Source organism: Lepidochelys kempii, chromosome 2 (genome assembly GCF_965140265.1).
Source record: "Lepidochelys kempii isolate rLepKem1 chromosome 2, rLepKem1.hap2, whole genome shotgun sequence".
NCBI classification, from domain to species: Eukaryota; Metazoa; Chordata; order Testudines; family Cheloniidae; genus Lepidochelys; species Lepidochelys kempii.
The window spans coordinates 71692342-71713088 of record NC_133257.1 but is presented as its reverse complement, the minus strand read 5'-3'; the positions used below and the strand labels follow the sequence as shown (position 1 = coordinate 71713088).

The window sequence follows — 20747 nt, the reverse complement described above, 5'->3', positions numbered from 1 at the left end:
TCTGACTCCATAAGTAATTCAAGAATTTCTGAATACAAAGCTGACAGTTTAATTCTATTTTACAAGATGTGTAAACCTACTTGGGGCTATTTTTAAGTGATCAAATGCTCCCCAAAAATCTAATTCAGTTGCCCACAAGAGTTTTGATACAAAATTTTGATGTAGTACGAAACCAGCACTGAAACAACAGAGTTTCATGGAGACTTCAGCTGATATAACCTCTTTTGGAGAGAGATGAAAATTTCTTCTCTACTATGCTTCATATACCAGAAACTTTAAAAAGGCATTTAGAGCTTTGCTGGGTTTTTCTTTAATCAAATACCTTAGGGTACCTCTCCCTCAAAAGGCCAAAACATATCCAAAGTTCAAATCACTGTATTGTACCTCCACACCACTTCCAGCGTAAGCGATTGACGATAAATGCAGCACCATTGCAGTATCATTTGGAAGAAGGAAACCTACAGCTTAGTTGTAGCAGCCTCTTCTACCTGCACGCCACACTGCTTGTTTTTCCCATAATTTCTGCAGAGTACTACACAAAGATGACTATAATACAAATATTCTTCTGTAATAATAAATGAATAAATGCTTTAAAATGATTATCACTATGTCACATCTCTCCATTACACTTTAATACCACAAGAAAGCACATAAACTAGTTTGTTTTAATATGAAATTCAATTTAATCTGAGCTAAAATCCTTCAATTAGTCATATTGCCACTACAAACAAGATGTCACCATTGATTAATTTCATTTCCAGTGTTTTTTTGGCCATCAAAATGGATTAGTCATTCAATTTCCTTTGCTCTCTAACGTTAAGCTTTTTATTTTTTTGAACACCAAGAACTTTGCTGAAAAAAATTAAGTTATTGTCAGAATGTTGGTACTGACAAATACATAAGCTGCTTATCAAGACGAGACATATTTCACTTAGTCATTGCCTTAAAATGAAACTAGAAAAGGATTTGGTCTAACAAATGCCTAATGTGATTCACCTTTTGTTAACACCTAATGTGATTACCATTGTGGTTTGATTTTTTTTTTAAAGGAGTGTTTAGAAAAATCTCTCTGCATTATTTAAGATATACTGTGCCAAGTAAATACTTAGATAATGCTGACCCAACGCTCTGCGAATATAGAGAATGTGCTTATAATCGTATCAGTTTATTCAATGGAATCAGATACTTTCATTATGAGTTTGGTAGGACCACCAAGAATATCAGAAATTAAAATTCTAGTCATCTATAACATAGCAACAGGAAGAATTCCTCGGTGTTTAAATGGACACCTGCCACAAACATACAGCATACAATAATTTAACATTGCACTGATTTTTTCATATTGGGCCAATGATAGCCATACAACACTTGATTTTGTTACAGCTTATTTGTAATCATACGCTTTCCCTCTAAACTGTAACGATTACATTTCCATAGCTTGAATTTGAAGAAGCAGTCCTGAAAAATTTGTTTTGTTAATTTATTCTCTCCCCATGAATCCAACAGAAACAGGATGTTCCCTTTCAGACAATTTCACTGGAAGTAAAAAAAAAAAACAAAAAACAAAAAACCACCACCTGTCAATCAAGGATCTAGGGAGTTTAAGTTCATTTTTCACCTCCTGCCAAAGCAGTTTAATTAAACAAAGACTATGAAAATCCATATTCATGAAAAGTATGAGTTTCCATAAGAATCAACAAAGAAATATTAGTACAAAAATAAAAATTAAACATTCGCCAATTTGGACCAAGGTGTTTACTTTGAAGAAAGAAAGAGGTTAATTTTTGTTTCACTTGTATCCATATCTATTATTATATTATGTGTCTGATATAACAAGCTGTCATAAATATAAAGGGAAGGGTAACCACCTTTCTGTATACAGAACTATAAAATCCCTCCTGGCCAGAGGCAAAACCCTTTCACCTGTAAAGGGTTAAGAAGCTAAGATAACCTCGCTGGCACCTGACCAAAATGAGCAATGAGGAGACAAGGTACTTTCAAAGCTGGAAGGGGGGGGAACAAAGGGTCTGTCTGTCTGTGTGATGCTTTTGCCAGGAACAGATCAGGAATGCTCTTCATACCTCCGTAAGTTAGTAAGTAATCTAGCTAGAAATGCGTTAGATTTCCTTTTGTTTAATGGCTGGTAAAATAGCTATGATGAATGGAATGTATATTCCTAGTTTTGTGTCTTTTTGTAACTTAAGGTTTTGCCTAGAGGGATTCTCTAGGTTTTGAATCGGATTACCTGTAAGGTATTTAGCATCCTGATTTTACAGAGGTGATTCTTTTACTTTTTCTTTAATTAAAATTCTCCTTTTAAGAACCCGATTGCTTTTTCATTGTTCTTAAGATTCAAGGGTTTGGGTCTGTGTTCACCTATGCAAATTGGTGAGGATTTTTATCAAGCCTTCCCCAGGAAAGGGGGTGTAGGGCTTGCGGGGATATTTAGGGGGGACGAGTCTCCAAATGGGCTCGTTCCCTGTTCTTTAACATGCTTGGTGGTGGCAGCATAGGGTTCAAGGACAAGGCAAAGTTTGTACTTGAGGAAGTTTTTAACCTAAGCTGGTAAGAATAAGCTTAGGGGGTCTTTCATGCAGGTCCCCACATCTGTACCCGAGACTTCAGAGTAGGGAAGGAACCTTGACACAAGCAGAGAGAGTGTAAAGGAATGTTTCTATTTATCAATATCATAGACTTCAACGCTTAATTAGAGGGTGATATAAACTGGCCTAGTAACTCACTGTATAGTCATTAGCCCACAGTGAGTGGACCCAATCACTGAGTCACGTGCTTCCAAGCCAACTGGGTCTGGAAAGATTTTATTCACTAGGTCTGGGGGTCTAGCGCACACAATCCCAGGCTCAGACTTTGTCTGATACCCTTTCTTGGGATGTGGGATGCCAATGTCCAGAAACCAGTGTCTGAATCCTCCTGAGCCCCACAAGTTGCTTCTCTGCCATCCCCCAGACTTGACCTAGGCTGTGGGCAATTAGGACCTACTTGTTTAACCCCATCAGACACAACATGACAGAAAAGTGAAGAACAAAGGCTTTAGCAGAAGAATTTAACCATATTTACTCTTAAACCAATCAAGAGTTACAGATCTCTGAAAACAAACCTGCAGTCCTAAAATGCACCCTCCCATAGTATGAGCTCACTCCTTCTGTGAGTCTGTAGTGCATCAACAGACTAAGCTGGGCAGAGTCCCTCCTTCCCTTTCTGTCCTGCAAGTCCTTATGTGTAGCAGTCAACCCTCCTGCACAGAGTAAAACCCTGATCTTACATAGGGCCTCTGTCTCTGTGCCACATGTGCAAACTATAAAGTGCTATAGCCACTGGTCATGCTTGTCCTCCTCAACCCCTTTCTGGGCACTCTGTAGAACAACCATTATTCCATGAGGGGCGGGCCTGTAGATGAGAGTCAAAGTCAACAGCTGTCAGCGATGGCCTTTCAGTGAGATGTACAACACCTTTCCCAGTCATGGCAGCTGTCTGGAGCACAGCACAACAGCCTGCCCTTGGGCAAGTCCCAACAACTGTCGTCACAGTACACAAGTATTAAAACCTTCACAATTTCATACAGTAATATCCCACTCCATCACAAAGAGAAATAGCTGAATGACACTGGAGCAAGTTTGATTTAGATTGAGTACCATCCTTCCAAGAGATTCATCTGAAATGGCTTTCCAAATCAAGGACGGAACCTTGCAGTTCTAACTCACGAGTCATTCCATTGATTCATATCAATTTGTAATATTTTCCAAAATGATGACTACACAATTATCTTGCTTATTTCCTTTGTTAGTGTTATTATTTATTTTGGACTGGTCCAGAAAATCAGGATCATAGTCCCACTTTAGCACATACACAAAGACATGGCACTTGATTCTCATTTACTTTTCATTGCCAGAGACTTTAATATAAATGAGAACTAAGCCCATGGTTTCTACCTCTGAGAATGTATAAAGTGAACAAGCAAAATGGGGGGAGGAAAAAAGGACAGAATTTTTAATTATATATTTAAAAACAATCAATTACCTCCATCATCCACCAATGTTACTGTTCTAGTTTCTCAAATGTGCAGTAGAAATGGATCTTGTACAACCAAAGTTAAAGCCATTGTTTGTGCACTGTTCCTTCATAACTTCTAGACATGTTTTATCTTATCCATTTTACAACAGTTGATTAGGATGGGTGGAGGAAGACGCACAGAATTACAGACTTACATAAGTGTTTAGCTCTCAAAAATTGCCCCAAAGCTTTTTCTGAAAATAAAGTTTTTAAAAAATGCATCTTAAAATTCCAAATCTTCAAGGTTAACACAGGAGCTGTGCTGGGCATGGGCACTCAACAGTCATACAGAAGTTCCTGTTGTGTCCATTGCATGAGATACTTTGAAGGAGTGTTGATGATGGCCCAGTAGCAGGCTATGACAGGGAGCCACAGTACTGCACATCTGATCTAAAGGGGCTATTTCAGCCTGTGGTGTTTGGGTGGCTCTGCAGTAGTCCCTGATCCTGACCCCTCAGTTGATGGGGGTAAAATTCAGCTCCCCACCTCTTCACTCTCCACCTGCATAGAGACCAAATACTGTAGCCAGAAGAAAAGAATGTCATCCTAAGAAAACACATATGCAAGTAGACTTCAAAAATTACAAACATGTTTTAAATACAATTATTTCCTCTTGCAGGAAACCTGTCACATCAGGGTTCTGTGTTTCACCCTCTACAGATGATATCACGAACACAAACAGCCCAGGAAGCTGCACAGCCTGTACTGCTTGAGATGTTCTTTATATCATTAACTTTAGCAGGGGAAGCACAAAAACTAAGAACAAAGGTCTCAATAAAAAAAGCCTTTCAGTGAATCTTCAAGATGTATTTGCGGTATGTAAATCTAGACAAGCTAGTGGCTTGGGAACAAACAGATATGAAGGTGGTTGATTATTTCTGGACATGGCTAGCATTATTCCATTTTGTTCTAACTTCCCATCTGGGTCACTGCCGATGCTAGATTCCAATGAGGCTCTTATTTTAAAAAAATCCTAATAAGGAGTATAACAATTTGGTATTTCAAAACACTTATTTGTTTTAAAAAGCATTGGAGATTTTATTGTCCTTTGCACATCCAGCTGTGCTATTACTTTACCCTTTTTATGTTAAGGCCAAGACAGGCCAATTTCTTGTAGCCTAAGAAAAGGAAATTAAGCTTTGGTATACATAAAATATTTTTAAAGCAAATTATGAATCCAATATCGATAGTTCATAGAAACAGCTTTGGCTCTAGCATTCTTGTCTAATAAAAATATTGTTTAAGTATTCAAAAATAAAGAAGAAATTAAACTCACGTCTCTTAAAAGCATTTGACAATTGCCTATAGTACAAGATTTAGGCAAGATAAAAATATTGCCTACAAACCTCTAGGTCAGATTTACACCTTTTCAGAATCTTACAGTGTGAAAATATACAGATTCCAGAATTAATCCTCAGAATCTATATATCTGTTCAAAACAGACTCTTACACTTTGAATATGTTGATATAATCCCATAGATAATCCTTGCTAGAGTATCAATTTTTTTCTTCTAGTATTTGGTTTCTTTTTCATACATTAGTGTTTGTATCTTAGCCATAAATTTTATATGCTGATGTTCGAAGTGATGAGGATCTCACAGGATGACTGCAAAGTCAAACTTATATGGAGGAGACTGGATATAGAAAAGCCACCTGGTTTGCAAGAGCCTCTCTCTTGGTAAGTAATAGTGAAGGAGTTCTGATCTCTTGGGTCCAAAAAGGATTATCCCTTCAACCATCTTACAGCCAGAGTATTATAAGGATTTCCTCTTGATCATTTAGCAGTCTATAAGACAATTAAGAGAAACATGTACTAGAAATCTTGGATAGCTGAACATACACAGCCCCTTCTGTTAAGGAAATAGAGTATTGCGTTTTGAATTAGTCTATTTTTAGTTCTCTGAAAGTTTACATTTGAGTGCTAAGTCTGTCAATTTAGCCAATTAATGTTCATGTTGCATATGTATTTGCATTGCCAAGATATTAAAAGTCATTGCTCAATAACAATTCCTGTGGCCTCTTGTGAGACAGGCTGAAATATTGCTTTCTGATATTATTAACATGTGGCTCATTGTTAATAACCTCTGACATTCCTGTGAAACTATTCTTACTCCTCAGTTCCAAGATGGTGACATGCTTTTGAGTTGTCAAGAGACTATCAAATTAAAAAGGTACTTTTTATATATTGGCCAATCCAGGAAGGGGTTTCTATTGTTAATGCTGTTCCCATATGTGTTTTGGGAGAAATTTCTGACTATGTTTGCGAACAGTCAAAAACTAGTTGACTAGGTAAGGAACTGAAAAATTGTATCATTCAATATGGGACTATAGTGACAAATATAATTTTACAAGATACACATGTAAATTCTTGTTTCTATTACCTCATATGGTTAGAAGACAAAGGCAAAATGTTTAAGTCAATTTTCATGTTTTCTCTATACTATACACACTTTATACCTCTATTTTTGAATAAAATAGCACTTTCTCCCCAAATCACTTGAGTTGGCCTCTCTCTAAGTGGTAAATGCTTTTGGGAGCATTTATAATTAATTCTTTTTCTATAACATTTGACATCTTGGTTACTATTAATTCTAGACTATTATTGATTTTATAAGCAAATATAGTCTTAAAAACTCCAGTGTGTCCCTTTTCCCATCAAATATGGTATTAATACTACTATTTTGGGGAATACATATAAAACTGAAGACAATCTGAAGAGTGGACTGTAATACTAGTAAGCCTGTGAAAGCAAGTGACCCTTAAAATCTAAAGTGACATGTAACACTATGCATCCACTACCACAATGGATGCCACAGGTTTAGCATTAGAGATGTAGCTAATAATGTTGCAGATAACATTTCTCTTTGATACTTCATCTTGTACATTTATTCAGCTTCAAACTAATGCAATAGTGCATTAAATACTCAGAATCACAAAACTCAAGCAGAGCTCAGAAACAACTTTGGAGTACAAGACTACATGAATAAAAACTGAGGTAATTAGTGTTTTACATGATCCTTAGGTACAAATTTTCAAAAGCTAATTTGTTGATGTTTTCATCCATTTCATTGAGAGAGATGAGCAAAAACACATTTGTCCCTATCCGATTATCTCTGGAGAACAAATACTTGTAATTCAAGCACTGGGTCTTGCAAATATTTATGTCTAGACTTGTCACCCCTTCAGATTCTGTTCCAGAATTTAGACTCCTTCACAAGCTGTATCTAGACCTTGAAGATAAAATAGAAAACAAAGATTTTGAAAGAATGATCTCAACCGATTCCACTGTGGGCTTTAAAGTTTTGAATAAAGGGAAGACTTCCCTTCTCCATTTCTTCTGCCACAATGTTTTTTTGTGCCTCAAGTTTTCCCATCAGTAAATTTTGTAATGAAAAATTTGGATAGCAGATAATCTTTCTATTGAAGTAGTGCATATTGTTTTATAGAGTGAAATCTCAATGTATACATCAACATAAATGTCCATTATAAAATATGAAGCTAGTGATATTTGCTGTTGACTTAATTGTTGATCATGTTAGTCAGTAACTTCCTTTAGGTCAGTTCATAATTCTACTCCTATCAAAATTTGTAGCAGCAAAAAAGAAGTTTTAATGGAACCAGTGTCCCTTTTTCTACTTTTGTCTAGGAGATCTTTCTACAATGCTTCTTCAACTAGAGGGGATTTCTTCAACTAGTATAAAATAGGTACTTGGGAAGATTCAGTTGCTGCATCTACTTTTGGTAAGGCTGGCTGCGATATCCACATTTAGAGTCCTGCATTTTATAAGGCATCATGGTTATAAATATTCCTCCTTTGGAACATATCCAGATAATGAGTGATGAGGAATATAAACAAATGTTTGCCACACTCTTATAATGTCAGAGAATTCTAACAAATAATCTCTTTTTGTTGATCCTCGTTAGACTACAAAAGCTCAACGACAGTTCACCCCCTCTGGAATAGCACAAGGTCCCAGAGCTTGGAACGGATTCATGGGTTACTTTTCTCTTTTTGGTTAAACATGTTTCATTTTCTTTTTGATTGCTTATACATTTTGTCTTTATAGTAGGATAATCATTTGACTGCAGCTGGATGAAGACCATTTTCTTCTTTGATGACTCCTAGGGTTGCCAATTTTGGTTGGACATATTTCTGGAGATTTCATTACAGGATATAATCTTTAATTCCTGGAGACTCCAGCAGAATCCTGGAAGGTTGGCAACCCTAATGACTCCTTGTGCATGACTATCGTTTGAACTTCCTTTACCAATGGAGAAATTAGCCTTCACAATGTTCTAACTAAAATTAACTGAATTTTACTGGAGACCATGAAATGCTCCTGGGAGACTGACAATAGTAAGTTTCACTTTACCAGTGCAGATACAACTTACTAAAAGACTTCAGGAGGAAGTCTTACCCATAACATTTATCCCAGAAGTAGTACTAGAATCCTAGTCACTTACCATTGCAGTTGTTTCTTTAGAAGAGTAGCGATAATTTCTTTTGATCCTGAGAAGAGTGTTGATATTTCTTTCACGGCACTCACTTCAGCAGCTTACACACGTTTGGTTTTTGATAGGGTGTTAGGAGATGGGCGACCTAGCCCTGCCCTGTGGCTCTCCCTCCGAGATGGATATTCTAGGTCTAGAAGCCGACTGGGAGCAGAAAAGACAACATATTCCCCTTCAATAAACAGGTGAAGCGGGGCCTGACATTTTGCACATACGTGCTTTAGATAGAGCCTTCTTAAGGATTGAGTTTTTCCTTAGGTGGCATGCATCCTCGCTCAAATGTTAAATGTGGAAGCGATTCTTACCACATGTCAAACTCAGACCAAGATCATCCAATGCCTAAATAAGCTTTCTTTTACAACACATCTTTCCAAAGAGTAATCAGATTTAAGAGAGCACTTTCTATCTAGTTTGCTTCTAGAGGTAAAACTATCTTGTGAAACAGAATCAAGACAGCACTTTACTTGTCTTAGATTATCAGATGACAACTCCATCTCCATATCCAGTCACAGGAGAATTAAACTTTTACAGATTAGTGGGATATGGATATAAATATAAATGATTACTGGAATGATTTGCATTTTTAAAGCAAGACTCTGGAGGGTTGTTTTTTTGTAGGGGAATAGCTTCAGAAGGGCCAAATGATGGCAGCTGAACTCCCAGAAGGAGTCAATCACCCTAAGCATCGAAGAAAAGGGACATACTTCCCCAAGCCCCCTACCCTCAAATCCCTTTAAGGATGAATATGCTACTTTCATAGAGCTCCCAGACTCTAATCTAAACCTGTTCCACCTGCTAAGAGATTAATCTTTTTGTCTATGAATTTGCTCATCAGGAATTGGGAGAAAATGATAGCTTATGCTATACAACACAGGATTTCTGTACGTTTCATCTTTTATTTCTCCTATAAAAGAGGATGTATAGTATACACTTCAAATAACTTCATGCGTTTAAGTTGTAAGAACTCTGTGTTAAGCATCAGGCCTTAGCTGCATGGTCCCCAAGCAAAATCCCCATATGCTAGGCTGGAAATATACAAAGCATCCAGGAAATTGTCCTATAGGTATCTATAGTTTGCTTGATGACTGGTTGCCAAAAATTTAAGCAGAAAGATCCAAGCCAAGCAACAAGGCATTTCACTGCACTTTTTGAAGATGCACTGGTGAACTTCTTGGTAGGGATTTTTATATTTTTATCCAAGACATGACCACAAAGATAAGCACAGAAATACTGAAACTTTTGCCACTTGGAAATGTAGTCTCTGCTCCCATCTGGTTTGTGCACAGAAACGCTCAACACAGAAAGATTATGGCTTATAAGTACAAGTGACTAGAACAGTCTGGAATAGTATTATTCAGCATGTTACCGAATCTTTGCTTAAAATGTGTATTTAAAATCTAGTTTGAAGCTCTGTAAGTAGCTAAAAATAAACTAACCCAATTTAAAAGATAATTTATTTTCCTGGGAAGATGCAGACAGTTAGGCCAAAGAATCCTAGTCATCCATTGAGTAAGTACAGGACAGGAAGTAGCAATTCAAACTTCCACACATTGCCCTGTCAGTGCGCCTCAAATGTAACCTCAGATATATTTCATTTCAGTTATACCACCAAACAAGCCGATGAAAATTATTTTCAGTCAATATAGACCCCTGCTGGGTTTAAGCCAGTGATCTAAGTGGAAAAACTCTGCATGCCTTTCATGAACACTTTTACCTGGAAGGCCTCTCATCCAAGTTTTGAGCAGATCAATCTCAATCAGCTGAGATCAGAAGTCACAGACCATAGTATCCGCAGGCTACGTCTCATTTATCAACTGAAGTGCCAGAGACCAAGATAACCAAGCACCAGGAACCAAAACCAGGCCTTATGCACAATAGCGTGTTCCTACCAGGTCCGTTCTAAAAATTTTTTATATATTATAAACAAATTAGTAGGATCAGAAGAACAATTCCCTTAGAACACCACGTATCAGGTTTTCAAGATATTACCCATCCAAATACAGTATTAACTCGGTACAATCAGCTTTATTTTAAAAGAAAACAGCCAAAATTTGGGATATTCAAGAGAGGAAAAATCATCCATTAGGCAGCCAACCCTTATTCCTTCATTTGTAACCTAGTGGTTACCAAATATATTTTTATCAGGAAGCACTTACACACTTAACAGAATTTTGTTTGTTGGTTTAGTTTTTTTAATAGCCATTGCTTGGTTGCTTATTATTGCAAGAATGATGATTGAGTAACATACTGTGGAGTAAAAGATCCAATCTTGTTAGGGGGCATCAAAACTTTGTGTATGATACTTACATTAATCCCATGATCTAGTTACACAATGGAATACAGTCAGTCACTTGGAGCTAAAAGAATGAATTACTATCACCTTAATGTAGAGCAACATTCAGAGCACCATACCTAAATAAGTCTGAGACCTGGTCTACACTATGAGTTTAGGTCGAATTTAGCAGCATTATCTCCATTTAACCCTGCACCTGTCCACACGACGAAGCCCCCCCCCCCTTTTTTTTTTTTTTTTTTTTTTTTTTTTTTAACTTTAAGGGCTCTTAAAATTGATTTCTTTACTCAACCCCCGATGAGAGGATTAGCGCTGAAATCGGCCTTGCCGGGTCAAATTTGGGGTACTGTGGATACAATTCAATGGTATTGGCCTCCGGGAGCTATCCCAGAGTGCTCAGTTGTGACCGCTCTGGACAGCGCTCTCAACTCAGATGCACTGGCTAGGTATACAGGAAAAGGCCCACGAACTTCTGAATCTCATTTCCTGTTTGGCCAGCGTGGTGAGCTCACCTGCACAGGTCACCATGCAGAACTCATCAACACAGGAGACCGTGCAGTCCCAGAAACACCAAAGAGCTCCAGCATGGACCGAATGGGAGGTACGGGATCTGATTGCTGTATGGGGAGATGAATCCGTGCTGGCAGAACTCCGTTCGAAAAGACGAAATACCAAAATAGTTGAAAAAAATCTCCAATGGCATGAAGGACAGAGGCTATAACAGGGACCCGCAGCAGTGCCGTGTGAAAATTAAGGAGCTCAGGCAAGCCTACCAAAAAACCAGAGAGGCAAATGGCCACTCCAGTTCAGAGCCCCATACATGCCGCTTCTATGAGCTGCATGCCATTCTAGGGGGTGCAGCCACCACTAACCCCAACCCTGTGCTTTGACTCCGTCCAAGGAGTGGGGGCGAGGAAGATGATGATGAGAATGATGTTGTAGATAGCTCACAGCAAGGAAGCGGAGAAACCTGTTTCCCCAACAGCCAGGATCTGTTTATCACCCTGGACCCAGTACCCCCTGAACCCACCCAAAGGCGGGCTCCCGGACCCTGAAGGCGGAGAGGGGACCTCTGGTGAGTGTACTTTTGTAAATATTATACCTGGTTTAAAAGCAAATGTGTTTAATAATTAATTTGCCCTGGCATTCGCAGCCAGTACAGCTACTGGAAAAGTCAGTTAACGTGTCTGGGGATGGAGCGGAAATCCTCCAGGGACTTCTCCATAAAGGTCTCCTGGATGTACTCCCAAAGCCTTTGCAAAAGGTTTCTGGGGAGGGCAGCCTTATTCCGTCCTCCATGGTAGGACACTTTACCATGCCAGGCCAGTAGCACATAGTCGAGAATCATTGCAGAACAAAGGGAACAAAGCAATTTTGCTGGCATTCAAACAACATCCATTCTCTATCTCTCTGTGTTACCCTCAGGAGAGTGATATCATTCATGGTCACCTGGTTGAAATAGGGTGGTTTTAGTAAGCGGCCATTCAGAGGTGCCTGTTCCTGCTGTGCTGTTTGCCTGTGGCTGAACAGAAATCTTCCCCGCTGTTAGCCACGCGGTGGGGGGGAAGGGTGAAGCCATCATTCCAGAGAATTGGGTGTGTGTGTGTGTGGGGGGGGGGGACGGCAAGGGTAGTTGGGTTTCTGCTGCACGTGAACCCGGAAACCGCAGCCCCTCCTTTTAAATTGCCAACCCATTTTTAATGGGCAACCCAACGGCTACTTCATATGGGAAATGAGGGTGCTGCTGTTTGAAGCCATTCCCACATGTTATGAAGGTTAAAGAAGCCAAAAGACTGTGGCTTACCATGGCTGCCTGCAAGCCGAATTCTGCTGCCCAGCCCTGCGTGAGGGATCTCTCACACCAAACCAGCATACCCTCAATAAGAGGCAAAATGCGACCTTATAATGAAAGCACATGTGCTATGTAACGTTAACAGCAAGGTTTACTGTGAACGAGTGTACCCATTGTTCTACAAAATGTGTCTTTTTAATTAACTAACACTCTCCCTTTTTTCCCACTCCACCAGCTGCATATGTTTCTCCTTCCCAGAGGCTAGCGAAGATTAGAAGGAGAAAAAAATGCACTCGTGATGAAATGTCCTCTGACCTCATGCTGTCCTCCCACACTGACAGAGCACAGCAAAATACGTGGAGGCAGACAATCTCAGAGTGCAGGAAAACACAATATGATCTCGAGGAGAGGTGGCAGGCTGAAGATGGTAGGTGGCGTCAGCTTGCTGAAAGAAGGCAGGAGTCAATGCTCAGGCTGCTGGAGGATCAAACTCATATGCTCCAGTGTATGGTTGAGCTGCAGGAAAGGCAGCAGGAGCACAGACTGCCGCTACAGCCCCTGTGTGACCAACTGCCCTCCTCCCAAAGTTCCATAGCCTCCTCACCCAGACGCCCAAGAATGCGGTGGGGGGCCTCCAACTACCCAGCCACTCCACCCCAGAGGATTGCCCAAGCAACAGAAGGCTGGCATTCAGTAAGTTTTAAAGTGGTGTGTGGCCTTGTCCTTCCCTTCTCCACCACCCCTCCCGGGCTACCTTGACAGTTATCCCCCTATTTGTGTGATGAATAAATAACGAATGCCTGAATGTGAAGCAACAATGACTTTATTGCCTCTGCAAGCGGTGATCGAAGTGGGGAGGGGAGGGTGCTTAACTTACAGGAAAGTAGAGTGAAACCGAGGCGGGAAGGGAGAGGGGTTCCATCAAGGAGAAAAACAGAACTTTCACACCGTAGCCTGGCCATTCCTGAAACTGGTTTTCAAAGCTTCTCTTATGCACACCGCGCCCTCCTGTACTCCTCTAACCACCCTGGTGTCTGGCTGCGTGTAATCAGCGGCCAGGCAATTTGCTTCATCCTCCCATCCTGCCATGAACATCTCTCCCTTACTCTCACAGATATTGTGGCGCACACAGCAAGCAGTAATAACAATGGGAATATTGGTTTCGCTGAGGTCTAACTGAGTCAGTAAACTGCGCCAGCGTGCTTTTAAATGCCCAAATGCACATTCTTCCACCATTCTGCACTTGCTCAGCCTATAGTTGAACAGCTCCTGACTACTGTCCAGGCTGCCTGTGTACGGCTTCCCCAAAAGAAAGGTTTTCTGGGTCCCCAAAGATAACTATAGGCATTTCAACATCCCCAACAGTTATTTTCTGGTCTGGAAAGTAAGTCCCTTGCTGCAGCTGTTGAAACAGACCAGAGTTCCTGAAGATGCGAGCATCATGTACCTTTCCTGGCCATCCCACATTGATGTTGGTGAAACGTCCCTTGTGATCCACCAGTGCTTGCAGCACCATTGAAAAGTACCACTTTCAGTTTATGTACTCGCTGCCCTACTGGTCCAGTCTCAAGATAGGGATATGCATTCCATCTATAGCCCCACCACAGTTAGGGAATCCCATTGCAGCAAGGCCATCTAGCATGACGTGCACATCTCCCAGAGTCACTACCTTTGACAGCAGCAGCTCAATGATTGCGTTGGCTACTTGCATCACAGCAGCCCCCACAGTAGATTTGCCCACTCCAAATTGATTCTCAACTGACCGGAAGCTGTTGGGCATTGCAAGCTTCCACAGGGCTATCACCACTCGCTTCTCAACTGTGAGGGCTGCTCTCATCTTGGTATTCTTGTGCTTCAGGGCAGGGGAAAGCAAGTCACAAAGTTCCATGAAAGTGCCCTTACGCATGTCAGTTGGAATCTTCCCAACTGACACCATGATGTGCACGTTGCAGGGGCCCACACTTCGTGAGAAGTCTGTGTCCATGTCCTCATCACTCTCGTCATCGCGCTGCAGTCGCCTCCTCCTCCTCACCTGGTTTCGCTTTTCTTGAAGGTTATGGTTCTGCATATCCTGCTGGATAACACACACGGTGGTTATAGTGCTCATAATCACACGGTGATCTGAGCAGGCTCCATGTTCCCAGTGCTATGGCGTCTGCGCTGAAAAAAAGGTGTGAAACGATTGTCTGCCATTGCTCTGATGTGGGAGGGACTACTGACAATATGGCTTCAGGGTTGGCTTAAAGGGAATTAAAATCAAAGAGGGTGGCTTTGCATCAAGGAGAAACAGAATGGCCCCCTCAAGGATAGAACTCAAAACCCTAGGTGTAGCAGGCGGTTGATATCACAGAGGGAGGGAGGAAGGAAAGGAGGAGAAAATGAATACAACATAAATCTGGTCTATTTCTTGTTTTGATCCACTTCATCTGTCTTTATACATTTTGCTGGCAGCAGACGGTGCAGTACTACTGCTAGCCATTGTCATCTCCTGGGTGCTCGGCAGAAGATGGTGCAGCAGGACTGCCGGCAGGACTGAATCGCCATGAGACGAAACTTAAAAGGGAAATGACCTGGCTGAGTCACTCCCATATTTGCCCAGGTGCCCCTGACTGACCTCACCGAGGTCGGCTAAAAGAGCACCCTGGAGTACGGTGACGATGGCTACCAGTCGTACTGCACCATCTGCTGCCACAAGGCAATGAGCTGCTGCTGTGTAACAATGCAGTACCACATCTGCCAGCACCCAGGAGACATATGGTGAGGGTGAGCTGAGCGGGCTCCATGCTTGCCGTGGTACGGCGTCTGCACGGGTATCCCAGGAAAAAAGGTGTGAAACGATTGTCTGCCGTTGCTTTCACAGAGGGAGGGAGGGAAGGGGGTGCCTGACAATATGTACCCAGAACCACCCGTGACAATGTTTCTGCCCCATCAGGCATTGGGATTTCTACCCAGAATTCAAATGGGCAGCGGTGACTGCGGGAACTCTGGGATAGATACCCACAGTGCAACGCTCTGGAAGTCAACGGTTGCCTCGGTACTGCAGACGCACTCTGCCGACTAAATGCACTTAGAGCATTTGTGTGGGGACACACACAATCGACTGTATAAAAACGCTTTCTACAAAACTGACTTCTATAAATTCGACCTAATTTCATAGTGCAGACATAGCCTTTGTGAAGCAAAGGGAAAAAAGCCTTTACTATTCCAATTCATTGTAAGACTTCCATATCTCAAAACAACTGTCCTTCAAACAAGGTATAGACATTTATTTACATTCAAGAATAGGAACATGCAAGTTCAATGTTTATAACTAAGTTTTTAACAAAGTGAAACAAAGGGACTGAAAATAACAAGTAAAACCCATTGTTTTTAACCTTTATCTAGCTCAAAAATGGCCATATTTTTATTAAGTTGTGATTTGCATCCTCCTTTCTCCTCTTTTCCTGCCGTCCATCCTCCTTTCCTCCCAAGCCCAATAGATAGTTTTTTGAATAAGTTATGAAAGACTGAAAACTGGGTGATTTAATAAGAAACAGCATCTAAATCTTAAGTACAAGATCACTAATGTAATGTTAGAGTAGAGAAAATCCTTTGTTACTATGTGCTAACACAGTTTTCTGTACAGATGTGTCATGGATTAATTGCTTCATATTACTTAAAACACATAATTCTTCTGGCTATAATCTTTTTAAATTCCTGCCAGTTTAATGTAGGGTGCACCAAGCCTCCAATTATATCAGGAGGTGTCTAGAACTGAAATGAAGACGACAGTAGTGAAACACACCCATCTTTTAAAATATATTATTTATTCTATTGTGAAAACAAAGGAAATTAAATATACAAAAAACCCTATCAAAATAACATTAAAGATCAGATTTAAAAATTAATAAAAGCAAGCTAGCAAATTCAGCGGTAAAGCTAACCACACCATCTATAGAACTTACCTTGCTGTGTTCATCTAAACAAACAAGAATGGCTTTCTGTCTCAGTAGCGGTGTAGGAATGTTTGGTCAGACCAGCAGAGGGATAGTCAACACCTGGAAGTTCCAGAGGAGGAAGATGGGAGAGCACGTACCCAGACCTGCCAGGGCTTAGTTACTCCTCAACCTGTGAGAATCTTCTTGGGGATGGGGTGGGGCTTTTCTGCCTCCCATTGGCTGGGACACAGGGGTATATTACTCCTGGGGGAATTTTGCGTCACTGCGCGTGCACAGAACTCATGGCCCCTGCAGAGTTCTTTGCTTCCCTGAAGAGGAATGATTTCTGACGGGGAAACAAAGGGAAGCTGCAAGAGAGGTCACGTGTCCCTCCCCAGCAGTCCAGGCAGGTCAGTTTGGGATGCCCAGAGAAGCCAGTAGAGACTTGAATCACCACCGGGACAGTGGGGCTGGGCAATCATGCTTGTGAGAGAAACAGACTGAGACTGTCTTTCTCACTCACTATTGTGGAACACTTAGTGTGAAGGGGCAGGTTTTGGGGATGTTTCTGAGCAGGTAGGTGTCAGGCAGGCTCTGTCCCCTCAGACAGAGCAAAATGTAGCAGCCTGCTTGCTTCGTGAATTGTTCCTATTGTTCTTAGTGAATTCCCCCAGGAGTATAAAATAGGGGTAAATGTTTTAAGGCTCCTTTACATGGCCACAGTGGTATAAAAATCAGTATGGCCTTATAAATGCTTATGGTGCTTTAGTGATTAGTACTTGTCTAAATTTTTGTACTGAAAAAATTTCCCATCAAAATGTGCTCCATGAACTGTTTGCTACTGACCTTTCTGGAGATGGTTAGCAGCCAATATAAATTGTGAGTTTGAGTCCCCAGCCCTCCCTTGCTCTTCAGTTGTATATGATGTAACACTGAGCATATGGCTACATATATTTTTGACTAATAATTAGAACTAAAGGGTCAATTACTATTTGACAAAGGGAGTTTGGGAATTTCCTTCAATGCTCCCCACTCCCATTTTCCATCCACTGTACTGTAGTTTAAATAAATTACCAAAATAATTGAAACCAGAATGATGATAGTGCATTATCGTAACAAATAAAATATGGAGAATTTTAAAATATTTTGTGCAGAATTTAATTTTTGGTGCAGAATTCCCCCAGGAATAGTATATAAGGGAGCTGGCTTTCATGCCTCCCTCCCCCACAATGTAAAGCCTTCCTAGACATCAGGGGACCTTTTGCCTATAAGGGGAGATGGCATACCGAGGTCCCCTCTTGGTACCCTCTGAGAGGGAAAAGTGAGAGGATTCAAGAGTGAGGTAAATCCTAGAGGTAAGTCTGAAGAGTGTCTTTCCCGAGTCACTGGTTATGTGGTGGGAGCCCTGTAATCCCGCACTGGACCCAATTACATACCTGGTACATGAGAAGCGGATGGTGTATAACGCCACTCCCCATTGTTAAATTAACAACATTGAAGCCAGCTGCTTAAATCCATCCCTGTGTCTCTTTCATTCATCTGCATGCTCTAATCAACACTGCTAGGTTACATGCTGTTCATATTTAATAATATCTAGGCACAGTGGCGCCTCAGACTGTTAATGTTAATCTGAGTTGTTATACATTTATTCCAGATCTGCACACAAAAGAAGCTGCATAAGAATACAGCATAATAAAGTGTGTGTGTTTATGGCAAGGCAGAAGGATAGATTTTGCCAAATAAACTCAAACAAAGATGCCCCTACTTTTTTTTTTTTAAACATACTATATTTTTAAACTTCTACTTACCTCACTTCAAATATTTCTGACAAACTTTAAATATGATTTCCAATCATGAACATTAGCAAGATGTTAAAATTTGCAAAACGTTTTTTATTTCTTAAAATTGTACCTCAGTAAAAAAATCCAAACATTTCTGGTTGCAAAATGAACAGGACAAGTAAGATACTTACTTATCAAAGCTATCACTATTTTTTATGAAGCTCTCCAATTTTTCCTTGGCATATTCTACCACATCTGAATGAAGCTCTATTCCATGATTTACTCCAAAAGGGCCTGTAATTAAAAAAAGTGTTTTTTATAAGTATAGCACTGGTATAACACCTTTCATGTAATGGTATCACAGTGCTTTTATTAACATTTGGTTAATACCCCTACAAAAATGGATATTTTTATACTTTTTACCAATGGGTAAACTAAGGCACACAATTATGTAGTGAGGCAGTGAAAAAGCCAGGAGTAGAACCCAGGAGTTCTGGTTCCCTACTTCCTGTTATAACATGCCCACACTACTGCAAAGAAAGCGCTAGTACATTTTTCCTATTACCCTTCATGAGAGAAAGTGGAGTCAGTAAGTCTGATCTTTTCTTAGCGTTTTAATTAGACTTTAGTGTGGCACAAATTTTTAAGACAGTAGTCAGGAGCTGGAATGAAGTTCCGATGTTGATGGTTATAATGTGTTTGTTTGTAGGAGGATTAAAATTTGGTAAATTTAAAGCATATTATATTGAAGTGGAATCGTCTCAACGAGTGATGGCACAGAGATTCAGCATAGTATGCCCATATCTATACCCATAATTATACACATTTCTCAATTACGCCATTTTCTGAATCCTGATGGGGTATTAGCCTTCAGCCAACTGTACCACAGAAATTTACTAGAGTGCTATACAAATATTGATCTGCAACAGTACAATGTTTGTGCAGATCTCTATTCAGATTGATGCCACTGACATGTCCACCACATTCAGTTCTAACCCAACTCCTTACTCTTTCAACTCATTTAGTAGTCATATGTTTTCAACAAACAGCTTGAAAATGAATTTCAGTATGTGGTAAAATGCTCTTCTGAGGTAGGGAGGTGCAAGGAGAGACATTAAGATGAGAGTTAGGGGGTAAAGAGGAGGCCATGTTTGTTGTGGGCAGAGAGAGACATGAATTCTATATATACTAAGCAACCCACAAAACAGCGTTTTTAGTAGCCATGCAGAGAGGAGAAAAAGGACATTTCAACCAAACGGCAACTAGAGGTTGCAATTTATTAATTCAGGTTTCAGAGTAGCAGCCATGTTAGTCTGTATTTGCAAAAAGAAAAGGAGTACTTTGTTAGTCTCTAAGGTGCCACAAGTACTCCTTTTTTATTAATTCAGTAATCACTATGCCCCAAACCTTTACTTTTAGAATGTATTTAGCCCAACACTTCATTATCTAATACAAGAAGTATCCTCAAATTATTATTTCAGTAACACATTATTCATCCAGGGAAATTCATAAGGATTTTTTCTGCAGAACAGCAGTATTGTGAGCAATTAAAGAAAAAATAGAGAAGTATTTCTGATGTTTAAGTACCCTCGACAAAAACAAAGATTTGCAGCAAAGCCTGTCTTTTATGGAAAAAAAACATTAATACATTCCATTTGGTAAGCATCACCTAATGGTGCAACACCACCACAATATGGTAAACCATGAGGCTGGAAAACATTTGTAATTCTTAGCATGAAATTAGAACATCTTGTACACCATGCAACAAAGCGGATCCAAAAGAGGTTGTTGTTACGTGCATTGCTCATAAAGCTTTCCTGCTGGCTGACTTACAGGAGGCAGAGTGCTCCACAGGGGAGATACACCTGCTTTCACAGCATTGAAAGGTGTCCTGTTGGTACACATACATTCTTTATTAACTTAGCTCATTGCTTCCCGTTGCCCTGTCAGTATAAGCATTCCTTTTCTGTCTCTTGCATTACTAGTAAAGCTGGCTGTAAAACGTGAAATCCCTTCCTGTGAAAATTTTCATTGTTTTTGAAAACAAATTTCACTTGAACCAGGCCAAAATGCAAGTATGTGTGACAGGATTTCGAAAAATATTCCATTTTAGGACACCCCGCCCCCCAAAAAATGTATTTTTCAGCTTCTTGTAAGAAAACTGCCTTTCAGCTCCATTGCCTGGGAGGCAGAGAGGCCAGCCACTCCACCAGCTGTCACTCCCCAATCCTGGCTCCTGCTCAGCCCTTCCAGCAGGATGTTTTGGGCCAGCAGAAAGTAAAATTGACAAACACCTTCCAGACAGGCAGCTGGCATTCTGCTTTTCCCAATGGAAAAATGAGAATTCTTCTGCAAAACTGAAATTTTCCCATAAAAAGAGG

General features: G+C 40.4%; 1 protein-coding gene across 9 annotated transcripts in view; it reads right to left on the bottom strand.

The window, feature by feature from the left end:
- PCMTD1 (protein-L-isoaspartate (D-aspartate) O-methyltransferase domain containing 1) overlaps positions 1-20747 on the bottom strand; it is an 84965-nt gene that overhangs the window by 18874 nt on the left and 45344 nt on the right. For 5 of the 9 annotated variants that reach the window (XM_073331200.1, XM_073331201.1, XM_073331202.1 and 2 more), the window contains one exon: positions 18558-18660. The exons of 1 other annotated variant lie outside the window; for it this stretch is intronic. In XM_073331200.1, coding sequence (XP_073187301.1) covers positions 18558-18660 — 103 coding nt within the window. Of the gene's footprint in view, positions 1-5724; positions 6309-8535; positions 8626-18557; positions 18661-20747 lie in introns of those variants that run through there. 3 more of the 9 variants (XM_073331206.1, XM_073331208.1, XM_073331205.1) reach the window with 3 other exon arrangements.